This window comes from Scomber japonicus, chromosome 13 (genome assembly GCF_027409825.1).
Source record: "Scomber japonicus isolate fScoJap1 chromosome 13, fScoJap1.pri, whole genome shotgun sequence".
Classification (NCBI taxonomy): domain Eukaryota; kingdom Metazoa; phylum Chordata; class Actinopteri; order Scombriformes; family Scombridae; genus Scomber; species Scomber japonicus.
Genome location: NC_070590.1, coordinates 2,100,857 through 2,119,779, shown reverse-complemented (window position 1 = coordinate 2,119,779; position 18,923 = coordinate 2,100,857). Strand labels below are relative to the sequence as shown.

General features: G+C 37.6%; 4 protein-coding genes across 4 annotated transcripts; all 4 read left to right on the top strand.

Annotated features, from left to right (window-relative positions):
- Nucleotides 1-1,453: 1,453 nt before the first annotated feature.
- Nucleotides 1,454-2,401, top strand: LOC128371059 (olfactory receptor 146-like). The gene has a single exon (XM_053331258.1). It carries the CDS (start codon nucleotides 1,457-1,459, stop codon nucleotides 2,399-2,401), a length of 945 nt encoding a protein of 314 aa, XP_053187233.1. The 5' UTR covers nucleotides 1,454-1,456.
- A 1,938-nt stretch (nucleotides 2,402-4,339) lies between these two features.
- Nucleotides 4,340-5,284, top strand: LOC128371063 (olfactory receptor 146-like). Its single transcript, XM_053331262.1, has one exon. The coding sequence runs from the start codon at nucleotides 4,343-4,345 to the stop codon at nucleotides 5,282-5,284; it is 942 nt and encodes a 313-aa protein (XP_053187237.1). The 5' UTR covers nucleotides 4,340-4,342.
- A 2,761-nt stretch (nucleotides 5,285-8,045) lies between these two features.
- Nucleotides 8,046-9,002, top strand: LOC128371056 (olfactory receptor 146-like). Its single transcript, XM_053331254.1, has one exon. It carries the CDS (start codon nucleotides 8,058-8,060, stop codon nucleotides 9,000-9,002), a length of 945 nt encoding a protein of 314 aa, XP_053187229.1. The 5' UTR covers nucleotides 8,046-8,057.
- Nucleotides 9,003-13,689: 4,687 nt separating this feature from the next.
- LOC128371053 (olfactory receptor 146-like) lies at nucleotides 13,690-14,655 on the top strand. The gene has a single exon (XM_053331252.1). It carries the CDS (start codon nucleotides 13,711-13,713, stop codon nucleotides 14,653-14,655), a length of 945 nt encoding a protein of 314 aa, XP_053187227.1. The 5' UTR covers nucleotides 13,690-13,710.
- Nucleotides 14,656-18,923: the final 4,268 nt, after the last annotated feature.

The following is an 18,923-nucleotide window of genomic DNA, read 5'->3' as shown; positions in this document are numbered from 1 at the left end:
AGAAGCAGCTTCAGCTTGCAGTGACATGAAGAAGCAGGTACTCAAAGATGACTGTCGCCTGTTCTCACAGCTCTTTATATCCTGCCAATCACGAGAGTGTGACCTGCTTGAGTTATTTAAGCATGAGAATCAGTCTTTCCCTGCAGCACTGAGCGACACAGGGAAACTCTACTACGGCCAGAAGTCTCAGCTTGCAAACATTTTGGAAGCTAGCATTTCTCCTCCTGACAAACAACAATTGTAAAGGCAAACCTATGGGCGAGTAAACAACCCCATCATTGTAACCTCTGCCACTCTTTGTCAGTAAGTCACAGAATCACACAGACACTTTTACAAGAATCCTGAGAGTGTTTCCTTTCCAATGATACCAGACACATCTCTGAGTCTCAAACTATGTGGGATCTGTGCTGCTCACAACTTGGGCATGTCGTTTAGGCTAACAGCATAAAAAACAGGGGCGTGTGTTAAGTGGTTAAATGAAAAAATATTGCGTTAAAAGGTGAGTCTTTTACACCGAATTTTACAGTAATGACATCACTCCTGTTTCAGATTCTTTACACTGGCTCCCAGTATGTTTTAGAATTGATCTTAAGGCTATTCATTGCCTCTTTCCCACCTATACCTCCAACCTTTTAGTGCCATATGTGCTGGTACACTTTGATATCCTTGGGCAGAGATCTTTTGACTATTCCAGAGATCTGGCTGAAAACTAGAGGGTATGGTGTTTGCAGTCAGAGCCTACAGGCTCTGGAACAATGCAACTGAGGAAATCAGGTCAGCAGAATCCGTATTTTCTTTTAAGTCCCTTAGTTTTTTCTATTCTTGCTTTTTTCCTACATTTAAATATTACAACTTTTATCTAAACTCAAAGAATCATTGAGGTTGCTCTTGTTCAAAATAATGTCGGATTACAAACACATTAAAAATGAAGAGAAAAACATTAACTTTTAATTAAAAACATAACTACTCGTTTTTTTATAATACAATTATTTTCATGTTTGTGTGTTTTGCTGCCAATAAAGTTTATTATTATTATTATATTTCAACTTGTTTACAGTTGCAATGGCCAAATTAATGATCCTTAATGTTGCATCAGACATTATCCACGGTAGCAATGACTTATTCCCCAAGAGCTGAAAACATCTCTATAAAACACTGCAGCAGAGAACATTTTGTTTGGTGCTGGTAGGTATTACCAGAAACCAGAAATACAAACCGGGCTTGCAGGTCTACTAGAAACAGTTTGTTCACAATTTTTATAATTTTCTTTTTTAATCATGCATTTATTCATTCAGCTTTGATTGTTACAGAAATACTAAAAGACTGGTATTGATTAATATCTAGCTTTAAGTTTCTGTTGGGTTTAATTGTTTAATTAATCAGTGCTGTCTCTAGAAAATGATGTGTCATTGGTAGTTTGCCTAGACATTTCATGTGACTCCCTTCTTTCAGGTTGATGGAAAACTACACTTACAACAGCGTAATGCTCCAGCTGGAAGGGTTAAATGTTTCAAAGGAAACTATGTACCCTCTCTTTCTTTTCTTCCTTTTTTCCTACCTGTTTATAATGGTTACAAATGTTGGCATTGCTATTTTAGTTTTCTGTGACAAGAACCTCAACCAGCCCATGTATCTCCTGTTTTGTAACCTACCATTTAATGACGTACTTGGAAACTCTATCCTAGTGCCTCGTTTGCTTATAGACATGTTGAGGCCTCCCTCTGAACGTATCATCAGTTATTATGAGTGTGTGGTTCAAGCTTTTATTGCACACATGTTTGGTACCACTACTCACACTGTGCTCATGATTATGGCCTTTGACAGATATGTTGCCATCTGCAATCCCCTGCACTACACTGTCATAATGACCAACAAGAAGATGATCAAGCTGACAGTTTCTGCCTGGGGAGTGCCTTTTATTTTGGTTGGGATTCTGCTCGGTCTGACCATACGGCTGAACCGATGCAGGACTCTGATCACAAATCCCTATTGTGACAATGCCTCAATTTTTATGCTCTCCTGTGAGAGTGTGTTTATTAATAATGTCTATGGACTCACTTTCACTGTATTTCTGTTTACAGGCTCTATAGGCAGCATAGTTTTCACTTATACTAAGATTGCATTAGTCTGTCTAACCAGTAAGAACAAGTCTTTAAACAGTAAAGCCTTGAAGACCTGCAGCACTCATCTGGTTGTGTATCTGATCATGATTTTCAGTGGAATGTCACTCATTGTTCTGCATCGCTTCCCTCAGTACTCAAACTACAGAAAACTCAGTAGCATCTTGTTTCATATAATCCCTGGCAGCCTGAACCCTATTATTTATGGCGTGCAGTCCGCAGAGATACGGAAATCTTTGGCAAAGTTGTTTGAGCCCAAGAAAATTTTGCCATCAAAATAAGTACCGTTTCCATTTGTAAGTTTAACAACATAAATAATAAAAATTGTTAGCTAAGAGCATCCTATTGCATGTTGTGTTCTGTTTTATTTTCCATGTAAATACATGTATGGCATTTGTCAAGCTAAAGACCAGTGGTGAGTCTGTGTCCGTTCCCAAAAGGAAGGTTCTGTTTGCTTATAGCTTCACAGACTGGCACAATTAATTGACTGTGTACACTTGGTGAAATACTTAGAGTTTTTCCTTTAAGTTTCAAATGACCACCACTGAAGTACACATTCTATGTATTGTATTTTCACTTATTTTCACTCACTATTTTATCTTATGTTTATTCATGTTACTAGGTGAGTTTCCATCTCATGTTACATTAATGTGTTTTTTACACAATTGTATGTTCTTTTATGCAAATTTAGTGTAAAGCTCTTGGTGCATGCAAATTTCTAAAATTTGAAAGGTGCTATACAAATAAAGCTATTATTTTTATTATTATCATCATTATTAATTATGCATTATATTGGATGTGCCTTTTTAATTTTATGAATGCAAATTTTACCTGTGCAAAAAAAAAAGATGAATTTGAAAAGTAACACCCATTAAATTGATGTCAATGCCAATATCGATTTTTGAGAGTTGAATAACATATTAGTTGATACAACATACATATTATTTTCATAGGAATCCCTTAAATCAGGTTTTTACAGAATTGAGTTGACACAGAAAGTAGTTAACAATTAACTTGTGGAGCTGTGATGTTCACATCTGATGGTACAGTACAAAACATTTAACAGAACAATACAAACTTAAGACAGAAATAGGTCCAGTTTGGTCCCAACACTAAAGGGCTAATATGGATAACTTATTCTTCCCATCTCCGTTTGATTAGCACTATTAAAGTTCACAACTGAGAAATTATCACATAAAAATATAGTACTGTGCAAATGTTGTTGTTTTAGCAATGCTATAATGACCATGTATAATTACTTATCAGTCTCGTTATAAGAAAACAACCAGAAAATACAGGAAATGTGTATGCAGTATTAAAACAACGAAAAAACTCTATAGGCTGAAGTGGCAAGTATTTAGTGTGACCTTCACTTACAATTAAGAAATAACAGGAACCTGGCTATCTTAAACCTAAATGGAATGGAACCCTAACTAATAGCATTGCTAACACCTGCATTTATCCTACTATTTCATGTCAAAATGACTGCAGTGAAAAAGGTCTGTTTCACCAAGTTTGTGCAAGACATGCTTGAACATTGCATACACGTTAAAATCATTGTGAGCTTGACCAAGTTGCAATCACATCATTCGGAAAATAAATATGGATGGTCATTAAAACTTTGTTATAAGTTATGTTAGGTAGGTACGTTATGTTTTAGTTAAACTTAAAGAGAGTTTTATTTCCCATTTGTTTTAGTGCCCTGCCCCTTGCTCATAAGTCAAAGGGAGCTAACATGTTCATATTTCAACTTGCTGACAACAGCAATAGGTAAATTAATTATCCTTAAAGTTGCATCAGACATGATCCAATGTAATAATGATCTATTCCCCAAGAGTTGAAAATATCTCTATAAAACACTGCAGCAGTGGACACTTTGTGTCTGGTAATACCTACCAGAACCAACAGAGGACTGAAACCAGACATACAGGTCTATAAGAAACAGTTTCTTCACAATTTATAAAACTTTTCTTTTTAAAAAAAAAAAGTATTTCAGATTGAAGAGAAAACTTTTGTTAAATGCATTCACTGATTGAGCTTTGTTACAGAAATACTAAAAGACTATGTATTGTACAAACAAACAGCTGGTACTAATTAATATCTAGGAAAAGCTTAAAGTTTCTGTTGGGTTAAATTGTACAATCAGTCCTGTCTCTAGAAAATGATCTCATAAGTAGATTGCTTAGACATTATTTGTGACATTACTCCCTTCTTTTAGATTGATGGAAAACTACACTTACAACAGCTTCATGCTCCAGCTGGAAGGGTTAAATGTTTCAAAGGAAATATACCCTCTCTTCCTTTTCTTCCTTTTCTCCTACCTGTTTATAATGGTTACAAATGTTGGCATTGCTATTCTAGTTTTCTCTGACAAGAACCTCCACCAGCCCATGTATCTCCTGTTTTGCAACCTACCATTTAATGACATACTTGGAAACTCTATCATAGTGCCTCGTTTGCTTATAGACATGTTGAGGCCTTCCTCTGAACGCCTCATTAGCTACTATGAGTGTGTGGTCCAAGCTTTTACTGTGCACATGTTTGGTACCACCACTCACACTGTGCTCATAATTATGGCCTTTGACAGATATGTTGCCATCTGCAATCCTCTGCGTTATGCTGTCATAATGACCAACAAGATGGTGATCAAGCTGACAGTTTCTGCCTGGGGAGTGGCCTGTGTTTTGGTTGGGATTCTGCTCGGTCTGACCATACGGCTGAACCGATGCAGGACTCTGATCATGAATCCCTATTGTGACAATGCCTCAATTTTTATGCTCTCCTGTGAGAGTGTGTTTATTAATAATGTCTATGGACTCACTTTCACTGTATTTCTGTTTACAGGCTCTATAGGCAGCATGGTTCTCACCTATTCTAAAATTGCATTAGTCTGTCTAACCAGTAAGAACAAGTCTTTAAACAGTAAAGCCTTGAAGACCTGCAGCACTCATCTGGTTGTGTTTCTGATCATGGTGTTCAGTGGAATGTCACTCATTGTTCTGCATCGCTTCCCTCAGTACTCAAACTACAGAAAACTCAGTAGCATCTTGTTTCATATAATCCCTGGCAGCCTGAACCCTATTATTTATGGCGTGCAGTGCACAGAGATGCGGAGATCTTTGGCGAAGTTGTTTGACCCCAAGAAAATTTTGCACACAAAGTAAGGACCATTTCCAAGGTTCATTTGTAAATCTAATAACACAAAAAATAAAATGTGTTAAATAAGAGCATCCTACTGTATTTTGTGTTTGATGTTTGTTCCTTGTAAATACATATATGTTCAACCCATTTTCATTATTTACAGTACAGCTAAGTAATAACATGTCTGTTCTTTGTGCCTCTATACATGGTCATCCAGTTTTTTCTTTAACTTAATCTTTAGTCCAAACTTAATTTCCCTCTGCAAACTATTCCAGCAGAGCTGGAGCAGAAAACACAAAAGCTTTCATTCCATGTCCACATCCATATCCTATAGACAGACAGTGTCCTTCTGTATCTACAATTTTGTTTTGAAGATTAACTCAGTGAAATAATATTGCAAAGATATGAGGGAAGTTTGTCTAGAATGGCTTTACATAAATCAATATATACCAATTACTTGGATGATGCATTAAGAGAGACAAATCTCCAAGTGAAACAAATCTTAAATCCTAATTCACTTTGATGAACAGAAACGTATTAAGACATTGTGCTGCTACATTCATGTAAGACAAAGCACTGGAATCAAGAACTGGAAAAAAGGTGGGAGCAACCAGCCCTTTCCTGGTTTCCAAAGAAAAACTCTACTTTGTATCTAAAATAAAGCCCTAACTTAATTTTGTTTTCCTCAAGGTTTCCATGTTGTGTAAAAACAGATATTTCTAAAGCTAAACACCAAGTTATTTATGATGGGTAACATCGATTTCAATCCCATGAACTGTCACAATATCAACTGTGTATGAGGATATTTTCGCATTAGAAAATAACCCACTTTGAGTCTGGTGGGAGACCTGTTCTATGTGTAAAGTGCCTTGAGATTACTTTTGGTGTGATTTGGTGCTATATAAATAAAGATTGATTGATTGATTGATTGATTGATTGATTGATTTCATGATTTTTTGCCAGCACAGACTGATTTAAAAATGAGCCTATAGCTATTTAAAGAGGAAGCATCACAACCATTTAACTTAGGTGTAAGAAAAGCTGATTTCCACACCTTAGGAATCTCATTTGTAACAACAGTAAGATTATAAATGTGTGTGGGAGGGAAAACTATGAGATCTGCAGTAACCTGAAAAAAAGAGATCTGGATTGTGTAGTACAACAGGTCTCCTTATGTCTACATTTTACAAAGACTTCACACATGTCAGTACCTCAGTGGATGGCTTGATTTTTTTTTTTTTAAGTCAACATCAGCCATATAGTCAGTAATATTTGATTTAAAATTAAGAGAGCTAGTGCCACAGTCAAAAAGATTATAAGATGCAACAGAATGTTCATATATTTGGTCTATCTGTTAGATCTGCCCCTGGAACATCATCAGCTATGCCCCCTACATCTTATTCAATGCCTCCCTAAACTGCTGCCACTGAGTGGCTCCATCCCTCTATTCAGCCCTGCCAGTTGCACTCTGCCACATCATAAACTCTGCTATCCATCAGTTTGCTATACTATTCAGCATTTAGGTATTTTTGCCTGACTCCCCAGTACTCATTATGTACTCCATTTCCTTGGTAGTCCTGCCTGCTGTGACTCCGACCCCTGTTCCTTACCCCTCATCTGCTCAGCCCTCTCATTCAGCCTTGGAACCCACCACTACTCAGCCTCTTCAGATCCTACTCTGGACCTGCTTCGTTGGCCCATAAGTGCCCCTGCCCCAGCCTCAGTTCATGGCTCTCAGCTACCAGCTCAAGCTTCCCCTATCCTGCCACCCATCGTCCTTGTGAATAACAATAAATATCTATTCCTGTCTCCTCATCTGTGCATGCACCTAGGTTCACCTATTCTATAGCCCCATGTCACTATCAGACACTTTGGCTAAGCTCTTAATAATGTGGGATCATTAAAGTTGTGAGCAGACAAGGATTTAATTGATCTCCAGAACTTTATGGGGTCACTGAGACTGTCAGTGGTAGCATGGATTTGATATTCAGATTTTAGCTGTGCATCGATTCCTTAAATTACCTAAGATGGAACCAATTGTTCTCGCTTCAGCCCAGGTTTGATTTCTCAGACGCACATGCATGTTAGTGATCTACAAATTAGTTTGGCCTTTTCCTGCTGGGATTTATACAAATATGCCTGATGGCCAGTATATAACAACCTACTTTTGTGGCTGTAAAAAGGTGGATAAATACCCTACAAAATGACTCATTTCACTATTAGAATTTGATCCACTTGTTTGGCATGGGCTTAAATGTAACGGATGTTCATTGATATGTAAAAGTTAAAAATAGACTAGCTGGGTAAAAAAGGAAAAGGTTGAACAATGTGAGGCAAACATTCTAAGATCTACATGTTAATGTTGCATCAGATATAATCCAAGGTAACAATGATTGATTCCCTAAGAGTATAAACATGTCTATAAAATACTGCAGCAGAGCACATCTTGTTTGGTGCTGGTGGGTATTACCAGACGCAAGAAAGAGAAACCAGAGGACTGAAACCAGAGACACACAAAAAGGTATTACTGATCTACAGAAAACTGTTTCTTCACAATCTTTTTGACTTTGAAAGACAAAATGTATATACTATAAATAATGTTCATTCATTCAGCTTGCATTGATATGGCACTAAAGATCATGAATTGTAAAAGGCAATCCTTGATTAGTGTGTCTACTAAAAAAAAAACAAGGACATTTCTGTTCTGTTTTAAAATGATTTAAAATGATCTCTCATATGTAGATTGCTTAGACATTACATGTGAAAATAAGAGCACTGTTTTGTTTTTTCAGGTTAATGGAAAACTACACCTACAACAGCCCCACACTACAGCTGGAAGGGTTAAATGTCTCAAATGATTCTATCTACCCTCTTTTTTTCTTCTTCTTTTTCTCCTATCTGTTTATAATGGTTGCCAATTTAGGGATTGCTTTACTGATTTTCAAAGACAAGAGCCTTCACCAGCCTATGTATCTGCTTTTTTGCAACCTGACATTTAATGACATCATTGGAAACACTAACCTACTGCCTCGTTTGCTCATAGACATGTTGAGGCCTTCCTCTGAACGCCTCATTAGCTACTACGAGTGTGTAATACAAGCTTTCACTACACACATGTTTGGAACCACTTCACACACTGTACTCATGATTATGGCCTTTGACAGATATGTTGCCATTTGCAATCCTCTGCAATATGCTACTATAATGACCGACAAGATGGTGATCAAACTGACAGTTTATGCCTGGGGAGTGGCCATTGTTTGGGTTGGGGTTCTGCTCGGTCTGACTGTACGGCTAAATACTTGCAGGACTCTGATCTTGAATCCTTACTGTGACAATCCCTCCTTGTTTAAACTCTCCTGTGAGAGTGTGTTTATTAATAATGTCTATGGCTTTCTGTTCACTGTAGTCTTACTTACAACTTCTATAAGCAGCCTTGTTCTCACTTATACTAAGATTACAGTAGTCTGTCTGACTAGTAAGAACAAGTCTTTGAACAGTAAAGCCTTGAAGACCTGCAGCACTCATCTGGTTATGTATTTGATCGTGGTCTTCAATGGAGTTTCTGTCATTATTCTTCATCGCTTTCCCCAGTACACAGACTTTAGAAAACTGTGTACCATTTTGTTTCATATCATCCCTGGCAGCCTAAACCCTATTATTTATGGCTTGCAGTCCAAAGAGGTACAGAAATTCTTTTCAAAGTTGTTTGAGTCCAAGAAGATTTTGCCATCACTATAAAAATAATTTGTAAGTAACTGATATCCCATACATTATATCATTTGAGGCACCCATTTGGATATCAACACTTTGACAGTTGTAATGCTTAGGTATAAAAGCAAGTGAACTGACTTATTGTCGAAATATACAATTCCATATCATTTTAGTATCTTATATATTTATCTTTTTCCATTTTTGTTGGTAGTGGATACATAAATAACCCGAGCTTCCAGCTCTTTAACTTAGTCTCATTGTTCCCATCTTTACCTACAGTTTAAAACAGACATATTGAATTAGATCTAAAAAAGTTTTTAAAAGTTATTCCACACCTTTAAACCAATCAAATGCTACAAATGGGGCACAAATTGATGGAAAAACCAACATACATTTTTAGTAAGGTGTTAGAGGATTTGGAGTCAACAGATCTCAACCCAACTGAACACCTATGGGAGATGGGAGATTTTGGACCTAAGTGTTAGCAAAGAATAAATACTAAGGCATATTGAAGACTTACGAAGACCTACTTTATGTCAGTTTTTCCTTTGTTGTGCGGGATACAATAAAGGTCTGATGCCAGACTCAACCAGTTACAGCTGATTCAGAATGCTGCTGTTCCAAGTCCTCACTAAAACTAATAAAGTGGATCATTTCAGTCCAGTTGTCAGATCTCTATCTTGGCTTCCTGTCTGTCAAAGAACTGATTTTACAATACTGCTGTTGGTTTATGGCCAAAAAACATTTGTGATTAGCTGCTACATTATGAACCATCCAGACATATCGGGTTGTCTGGGACAGGTCTGCTTTTTGTCCCCCCAAGTCAAAACTAAACATGGACATTACATAACATATTTATGCTCCACATATTTGGAACAAACTCCCAGAACACTGCAAGTCTGTTGCATAGCTCAAGACTTTGAAAATGCTTTTTATTCATCCAAATTGTACAGTTAATATCTATACTGAACTGTAACTTTTGTCTTTTTTTTTTTTTTTTTACTTTTTTCTCCTGCTTTTTCTCTCTTATGCTGTTTTAGATTAATTTTATTTCCCCTTTTTATTATTTGTATTTATACGTATTTTTATATTGCCATGTGTTGCTTTTCTATGTTGCTTTGACACCTTTTATGTTTTATGTAAAGCTCTTTCTCTGTTATTGAATGTGCTATACAAATAAACTTGCCTTGCCTTACTTGCTTACAATCACATGGCTAAAATTAAAGCTAGCTGCTAATGCTTCTGACAAAGCAGAAAAACACAATGTATCAGGTCAAACAAGACAAATACCTCTCAATCATCACTTTCGTCCTTCCTAGAAGTGTATGGTGGTGTATGCATTGACACTGCCAACTTAATGTATTTTCTTATTTCTTGCTGTGTTCAGGATGTCTTTGGGCAGTGGGTGTGTAGCAAAAAATCCTGCATAGCATACTGATGGATCTGGTAGGAGCACATTTGGTCATTTGCAATAATTTGTGATTATAAATTGTTGAATTAAGAAATTATTAATACTAATTATTCAAATGGGGTACCACCTGGCAACAAATAACCAAAGAATGGAGCAGTCTCATGCACTTAATAGTTCACTTAGGTTTGAGTCGGAGCTCTGACTCCATCAATCAGCCACCTACCACAACAAATGTGCACAATTATGACTAAAGAGTAAGGATGCTCGATATTGGCTTTTCTGCCGATATCCGATATTCTGATATTGTACAACTCTTAATTTCCGATACCGATATATGCAGGCTTTTTACACCAAAACTGTTAGGTAACAACATAACATATCTCCTATTGTGGAATAAACACATTATGCCTAATTTAATTGTGATGCCCCACTGGATGCAAACATAAATGCAACATGACTTTCTACATGTAAACACTGTCTGTGCAAAATAATAGAACAACTCCAACTTAAAGTGATGGTTCGGCGTAATTTCGACCTAGCGTCATATGCACCATGAGGTCTATCTAATTAGCACCTCAGCCCTTTTTTTGCATTTGGTTGCAAAATAATGGAGTTAGAGCCATCAGCCGAATGTCTTAGTACAGGCGCTAACGGGACCACCAGTGTATCTGGTAAATGACCCCACTAATAATGCCTGGATTATTATCAAACTTCTACAGTAGTACAAATAGGCTCTTTACTCATAGATCCATGCATTGGAAAGTTTGTAAGTACACCAGGAGTTTATTAAAATAAACACTTACCTGTTGGCTTTTACTCTGCTGCTAATGCTAAAGCTGGAAACATCGTTGAAATATTGTGAGATCCCGCACAACACATCTAGAGTTCTGTGCGGGATCTCGCGAGATGTTTACAGCTTTAGCAGTAGCAGCTGAGACGCTGATTAGATAGACCTATAGTGCATATGACGCTAGGTCGAAATTACGCCGAACCATTGCTTTAAGTTATGGAAAAAAGTACCAATATGGCACTGCCATATTTATTATGCTGCTTAGCAGTCATTGCAAATTTGCTATCCGTAGGACACAAGTGGAAATGGTTCCAAACCACAGACAGACCCACCGGACTCTGATAGTGACGTCACAGAGACGACTCGCCGAAAACATAACAGGAAAAACAACAATGAGGAGGTACATGGAGGTGGACGCTATGAACTTTTTAGCCACAGTTAGCCATGGTTAGCGACCCGCAAGTCTAGCGTGTTGTTGTTGTTATAGGTCATCAAGCGGCAGAGACGCTGAAACCACCTCAGCTCCTTCCAGGTTTACCTCCTTGTTGTTTTCTTACATACCTAACCCCAAATTGCTCCCATTGTGGCGCCAACGGTGTATGAATGTGTATGAATGGTCCTCCTGATGAGCAGGTTGGCACCCTGCGTGGTAGCTCCTGTCATTAGTGTATGATTGTCTGTGAATGGGTGAATAAGATATGTAATGTAAAAGCGCTTTGACGTTAATAAAGAGTCATAACGACTAGGAAATCCTTATATAAAGTACAGTCTATTTACCATGTCATGATAACTGCTTTTGTTAGACGACATATTGCCTTGTCGTTTGAAGATCATTTTATACCACTGATATAATGATAATATGAAAGTATAATAATGCAAGGGGGGCGGGGGGTGGGATTGGAGAGAGGGTGCTACGTTCATAGACTGTATAAAAGAAATGGACGTAACATCCGTGACGTCACCCATTGGTTTGTGGACTGCTGCTCAGAAGCCAATAGTTTCTAATCTAGGCAGCGCCATCTTGAAAATTTCAGGTACATGCTGGGAAAAATAAAAACACGGATTCTACTTATATGGGCATGAGGCGGGGCCATTGGCAGAGCCATGGGCAGAGCGGTGAGGTTGCTATGGTTGCAAGGGCTGGATCTTGAGGACATTGGACAATCAACCTGTCAATCAGGATGTAGCCACGCCCTAATGCATACCCTGCTTTATCGTCACATATAAAATCAGGGAGGCCAAAATTTCACAAATGAACATCATACTGCATTGAAGAAGGCTTTAAACTAGCGATTGAGACCATAAAAACATTTTGAAAACGTTTACTGAGGTTAGAAATCAAGTGAGAAGTTGGTGAATTCTCCATTGACTTGTAATGAGACGGAAGTCCTTTTGACACCAAAACGGTCGCCCCCTGATGGTCCCCGCCTGGCTACGCTTCAGTAAAAAACGCAGACTGCCATTATGGGCTGGGACAGAGTTATTTACCTTTAATTCCATATAAGCAGCGACACTCGCTTCTGCAGTCTCCACTCAGCACATGCACAGTGAGGAATGGAGGCAACTACTTGCTTAGCCAATGTGACATGGCTGGGCCCAACTATACTTTTAATAGTGGCCCACTTTTGCAGCTAATATTCCTGGCAGTGTAATGTAACTTAATGTTAGCCAAAGTTAGTAGCTAGTTTTACATTTTCTTCCTATTAACATTTGATTTGTGATGTCCCACGCTGTTCATTGGACATGGGATGAAAGGAGGGGTTGTAAGGCGAGCTACACGCTAACATCATCGTGTTTTTCTGATAACTTAAAATCAAAAAGTCAAATTATTAAAATCATTCATCCAGTTAAAATATATAGTTCAGCTAGACCAAAATCTAAAAAGTTTATTGTAAAATTGGCTTAATACTGGGTAAAAAAGTACATTTATCACAGCTTCTGGTGGACCCTAACCCTAACCTTACACTATTAAACAGAACCTTGGTTAAAATTATGGATTTCTCTGTGGATTTGAAACTTGTTGAAAACATTTGTGATAATGTAAGTTCTCAACTCAACAAAATATGTAACATAGGTCTACTTGTTTTTAGACATGTTACATATTGGGCCTTAAAGATAGCCATCATGCTTTCATAATGTTGCATCATACATCATCTCAGTTTGTAATGAATGAGCACCCTGGTGATAAAACTGGGGCTATATAAGACGGGAACCCAGAACATTTATTCTTTGCTGGAGATAAACTGCCAACAACAACAACAACCGGGGGGTCAAAGCAGGTATTTCAGAATTACAAATAGTATTTCTCAAATTTAAATAAGCTTTATAACATTGGCAGATGATTACAGATAAATATACAATATGCTTTTACAATAAATCTTTTTTCTTCGTGTGATATCAAGTCAAGACATAATTAACTTTCACCTAAATTTTTATTTAGCTTGTTTTAATCTTTTCTGGAACAATATCTGGTAAAGACAAAAATGTTTATATATCTTATCATTATCATCTCTGATCTTTGTTATTGCAGGCTGATGGAAAACTACACCTACAACAGCTTCACACTCCAGCTCGAGGGGTTAAATATCCCAAAGGACTCTGTTTACCCTGTCTTTCTCTTCTTTTTTTTCTCCTATATTTTAATAATGGTTTTGAATATAGGCATTGCATTTCTGGTTTTCATTGACAAGAATCTCCACCAGCCCATGTACCTCCTTTTTTGCAACCTGCCAGTCAATGATATTGTAGGAAATTCAATCATGGTGCCCCGTTTGCTTATCGATATGTTGCTGCCTCCCTCTGAACGCATCATCAGTTATTATGAATGTGTGATTCAAGCTTTCGCCACACACATGTTTGGTACAACAGCTCACACTGTGCTCATGATTATGGCCTTTGACAGATATGTTGCCATCTGCGATCCTCTACGCTATGCTGCCATAATGACCAAAAGAGTGGTGATCAAGCTGACAGTTTCTGCTTGGGGAGTTTCCTTTGTGTTGGTTGGGATTCTGCTCGGTCTGACCATACGGCTGAACCGATGCAGGACTCTGATCATGAATCCTTACTGTGACAATGCCTCAATTTTTAAGCTCTCCTGTGAGAGTGTGTTTATTAATAATGTCTATGGCCTCACTTTCACTGTAGTCTTACTTACATCTTCTATAGGAAGCATTGTTCTCACCTATACTAAGATAACAGTCATTTGTCTGACTAGTAAGAACAAGTCTTTGAACAGTAAGGCCTTGAAGACCTGTAGCACTCATCTAGTTGTGTATCTGGTAATGCTGCTAAGTGGAATGATTGTCATTTTGCTGCATCGCTTCCCACAGTACTCTGACTACAGGAAGCTCTCTGCAATTCTGTTTCATATCATCCCTGGCAGCCTGAACCCACTAATATATGGGGTGCAGTCTGCAGAAATCTGCAAATCCTTGTCAAAATTATTCAGATCTAAACCAGTTATGCCTTTTAGTTGAGAAATTAAAATGTAGTGGTTACATGTGGAGACAACACAATTGCAGATAGTGAAAAAAAATCCCTTACTTTATTCCACATCTTAATATTTGTTTATAGCCAATGGTAGGTGTGACTCATGACAAATAAGTGTTTTCATGAATTCCACTCACTGAAGCTGAATGTTTTAATCAGAATTTCAGAAAATCATACTTTCCAATGTTTCTCCTACCATTATATTGGGGGGCGCAGAAGTCATGTATGGTCACTTTTCCTATAGAACAGGTCTAGACCATTTCACTCTACATCGTTGTGCATTTACAATTCTCCTCTCCTCTCTGTTTTGCAAAGGGCCTCGACACACGGAGAGAGAGAGCAGAGGAGAATGTGTGTCGTCATCCCAAATAGAAAATATCTGCTTTTTTCATATGCAAACAACCACAAACTAGGGCCAGTGGTGAGTTTAGTATGAACTCTGCTGGGGTAGAGCGATTAATGCAATTTTTCAATCGCGCTGCTCTCCGACTCACTGACTGTCACAGATTGCCCCTGTAATCGACCTCTGTAGACTGTGCACAGTGCATAGCATGTGTTGGTATGTCAGGAGTCGTCCTACTGTTGTCATATTTATTCCTGCACTGTCTACACACATTGTTGGTTTCCTTCCAGTAACACATTTTGATCAGGGCAGCACGGGGCACACACACCAAAAGACAAAAAAAAAAAAAAAAGATTGGTTTTCTATCGTCCATTTGCACATTTTTCTTTTGATAGTGTCACCGTGTGGATCATTAACCTTGTTGTTCTTGTTTGTGAACTAACAGAAGTAGGAGATAGGGAGATGGGCAGCGGCTCTCGACACTCTAGTGCGCCTAATTTGTATGGAAACCTAATAATGCAAACAATGAGAATGAGTCACCCTACCATATGAACCACAATTTATAAGTGTGTTGTTTTATTTGAAATAAATATATAAATAAATATATAGTAAAATAGTATTATTATACATATAAATTATAATAATTGTTCTGTTTAAAAAAAGTGTTTTGTTCTCATTATTGTTATTGAATAAAATATGTTAAGACTTATAAATATGATTCCTTTAACTGTTTGTTCGGGTGCAAATGCTCTGTAATAGGAGCCGCAGAGAGGGGAGAGGACCCCAACCCCCCCCCCCCATGCAGTACTTAAATACAAATAAATTGTTTTTTGTTTGTAAGCTCCTAATGTTTAGTATAATATCTGAGTGATATTTATGATATCATGTGCAGAAATACTTTTTGGAAGGTGCTGCTTTCTCTTTCTAAAAGTATATTCTAAGAAGGAATTTAAGAGATTACTGATTCAGCCGACCTGATTTACTCAGCCAGATCTTTCCACAGCCTCATGAGTCTTACTGCAAATATCAGTAGTATCATATCAGTAGTATCATAAAGTCCCAAAACACAAATGACATTAGCTATTTCATAGTCATGCCACAATTCAAATGTACTTAACTCCTAATATTCTGTGATAATTATTGCAGTACGATGCAGCTGGCACTCCTTTACACCATGTTGTATCCATGAAAAAAGAGAAACTTTAAAGAGCAGGTTGCAGGTTGGAGAAACTTATGATGTAGATACTACATCATAAAAATATACTTTTACAGACTACACTGACTTAACTCATAATTTTGATCCTACCAAGTGTCCAAGGGACCAGAAACAAACAACGATTTAAGAAGGGTATTGGCCATTGTCCAGAAATTTAATTATACAATAACACAACATGAAAACCTGTGGAGAACGTGCAGCACTAGGGTGCTGCTAGCACCATGTAACACTATTTCAAAATGTTTCTATCTATGTCCTCTCCATCAAAATACACAAAGATAGTCAGTGACTAAACTGTGAAAATGTTCAAAAATAGACCATAACTCAATCATTCATGATCTATATTTTGCCCAAAGTTGATATAAATTTCTTAAAAAGTTTCAAATATAAATAAACAATAAAACAATTGAGTCAGTCTGAAACTGAAAATGTAACCTCTTGATAAATGTTAGTGATGAACTGTAGAATTAAGATGACTTGTAATAATGTCATACTGAAAATGACAACATCCATGCTGAGTTTAACATTAAGTCCTGTTTAAAACCATGACAGGTTGCAGGTCAGTGGTCATATCTACTATCAACTATCATACATGATGGAGTTGCAGAGTGTGATGTACTTCAGGACCAACTTTGGTGTGTTGTCTGTGCAAATTAATCAAAAGGGATTCACTGCACTTTCTGAGTTGCATATTCAAAATCAGCATTTTTTTTCTGACTAGAGCACACTGGAATCAGTTCAGATAAACCAGGAACACTGCAGATTAGACCTTTGATCATTTTCAGTCTCATATTGTACACAGTGTACCGTACCTGGTTTCAGCCACTTCTTTATTTGGTGCTTCTCTCCCAAGAGGTGCACAGCAAGTGAGTGGGGGCCTCCATCACCCCCTCCTTCAGGACTGGCAGCTGCAGTCCTGTGCAGGTGGTTGATGATGTCTGACCTCCACAGCTTCAGTTCCTCCACTCCCTCTCCTTCATGCCTTCATCTTAAGCCTCCTTGGACCTTTTTCAACTATATGATGAAAAGAAAATGTTGAACATAAAAAAGTCAGCCAAACTAAACTACAAATATCAGCATACAAACGTTCAACAACATGCCAGGCATTAAAGAGATGGTTTGTCCCTACTGAACTCAACACTATTTAACAAAGATGTGGGGTATTAACAAGGCAGAAGCATTTCACATGATTTTGTGGTATCATCAGGTGCTGAACAGTCACCTAATATTTACTAGCTGGTTCCTGACATCTCTACCTGCTCTTGAATTAAACGGAAAGCTTTAAACTGCAAATATTCATCTGCCTTTTTTGAGAACAACTCTCATTTTACACAGTGTTACATAGAACAGCAGCAACGTTCAATATAAAACACCTTCCCCACTACGTAACATGACACCAGGATCCTGCGTTAGATAACTAAAGTGAAGAACTGTAACCGCATTTACAAAATAGGAAGCTAACAATGTTAGGTAACATTAACTAAAATTAGCATTATCCTTCATCTGCCGGTGGTTTTACAGGTTAGTCACACTGCCTAACAACCTATGCCTCTCTATTCAAGCCAGCAGGTAGACTGATTTGGAAGTTAAAAAACATTAGAAACAAGGACTTACCAGCTTACTTACTTATTTACAGCCCTGCAGCTTGATGTAAAGCTGATGAGGCAGGTGTGTACACTGGAGGAACCGCACCAGTCATCAGTCTCATTCAGTCTGAGTTTCAACATACCGCCCTGAACTTCATCATATTGCAAATAACACAACCCTCTTGTCTAAAATGAGTCCGCAAACAACTTTGTTCTTCCGCTACAGAGGCAGACTCTGCAAATGCAAAAAACTGCTGCTTTTCCTGTAAAGAAAGGACTTCCCTGACAGGCTGGAATTATTCACAGTGATGAAAAATGATTAAATATAAAAACAAAGCTATCAAAAAAAGCAAATTAACTAAATGATGACTATTCAAACGTATAACTTCGACTCATTACGGCACAGAGTACTGTAGCTGGGACAGAGAGACCGACTCCTTTCTGTTAGATAGGCAATGTTGTTCACAATGCTAACTTTTCTCTCTTCATTTCTGCCTTTACGTCGCATTAAACTAATAAAATCATACATTAAATCGTACAAAATCATTTTCATTAGGCATAAATGTAAATCCAGAATACCCAAAATATTCAACCTGCTCTTTGATCAACTGTATTCACATAACTTTATAACATATTAGGTATGTCATAGATATATATATTATTATTTACGTTACAACAAAATATACATTATATTTCATCATGATTGAAATAAACATACAGGATGGTAGACTGGACTGAACAGGCCTCTAATTATACGTCAGAGCCCCCCCCCAAAAAAGACAGCCTCAACTATGCATTATTATCATGGACTGTGACAAAAAAAAGGACTGACCGTTTCTGTGGGATTTGACCTTCGCCAGAAATGACGATATGTGGATGAAAGGATGGAACTGACCCTAGCAGTTGCTGCTAGCTTGGTTTCTCGCAGAACAACATGCGGAAAACCATTCACACAAATTGTACTTACCAGAAAAACTGAATGACCGACACCTTAGAGGGTCTTTGAATACAACAAAATGCTGAACAAGACTTTTTCAGAAGATGTAAATGTTACAATTAAATTACTTAACTTAAAACACATTGTGAAATGGCGATGGCTATGCTCTGTGA

What these genes read in the sequence shown, in the direction of transcription:
- LOC128371059 (XM_053331258.1), top strand. Translation starts at nt 1,457, where the DNA reads ATGGAAAACTACACTTACAACAGCGTAATGCTCCAGCTGGAAGGGTTA.
- LOC128371063 (XM_053331262.1), top strand. Translation starts at nt 4,343, where the DNA reads ATGGAAAACTACACTTACAACAGCTTCATGCTCCAGCTGGAAGGGTTA.
- LOC128371056 (XM_053331254.1), top strand. Translation starts at nt 8,058, where the DNA reads ATGGAAAACTACACCTACAACAGCCCCACACTACAGCTGGAAGGGTTA.
- LOC128371053 (XM_053331252.1), top strand. Translation starts at nt 13,711, where the DNA reads ATGGAAAACTACACCTACAACAGCTTCACACTCCAGCTCGAGGGGTTA.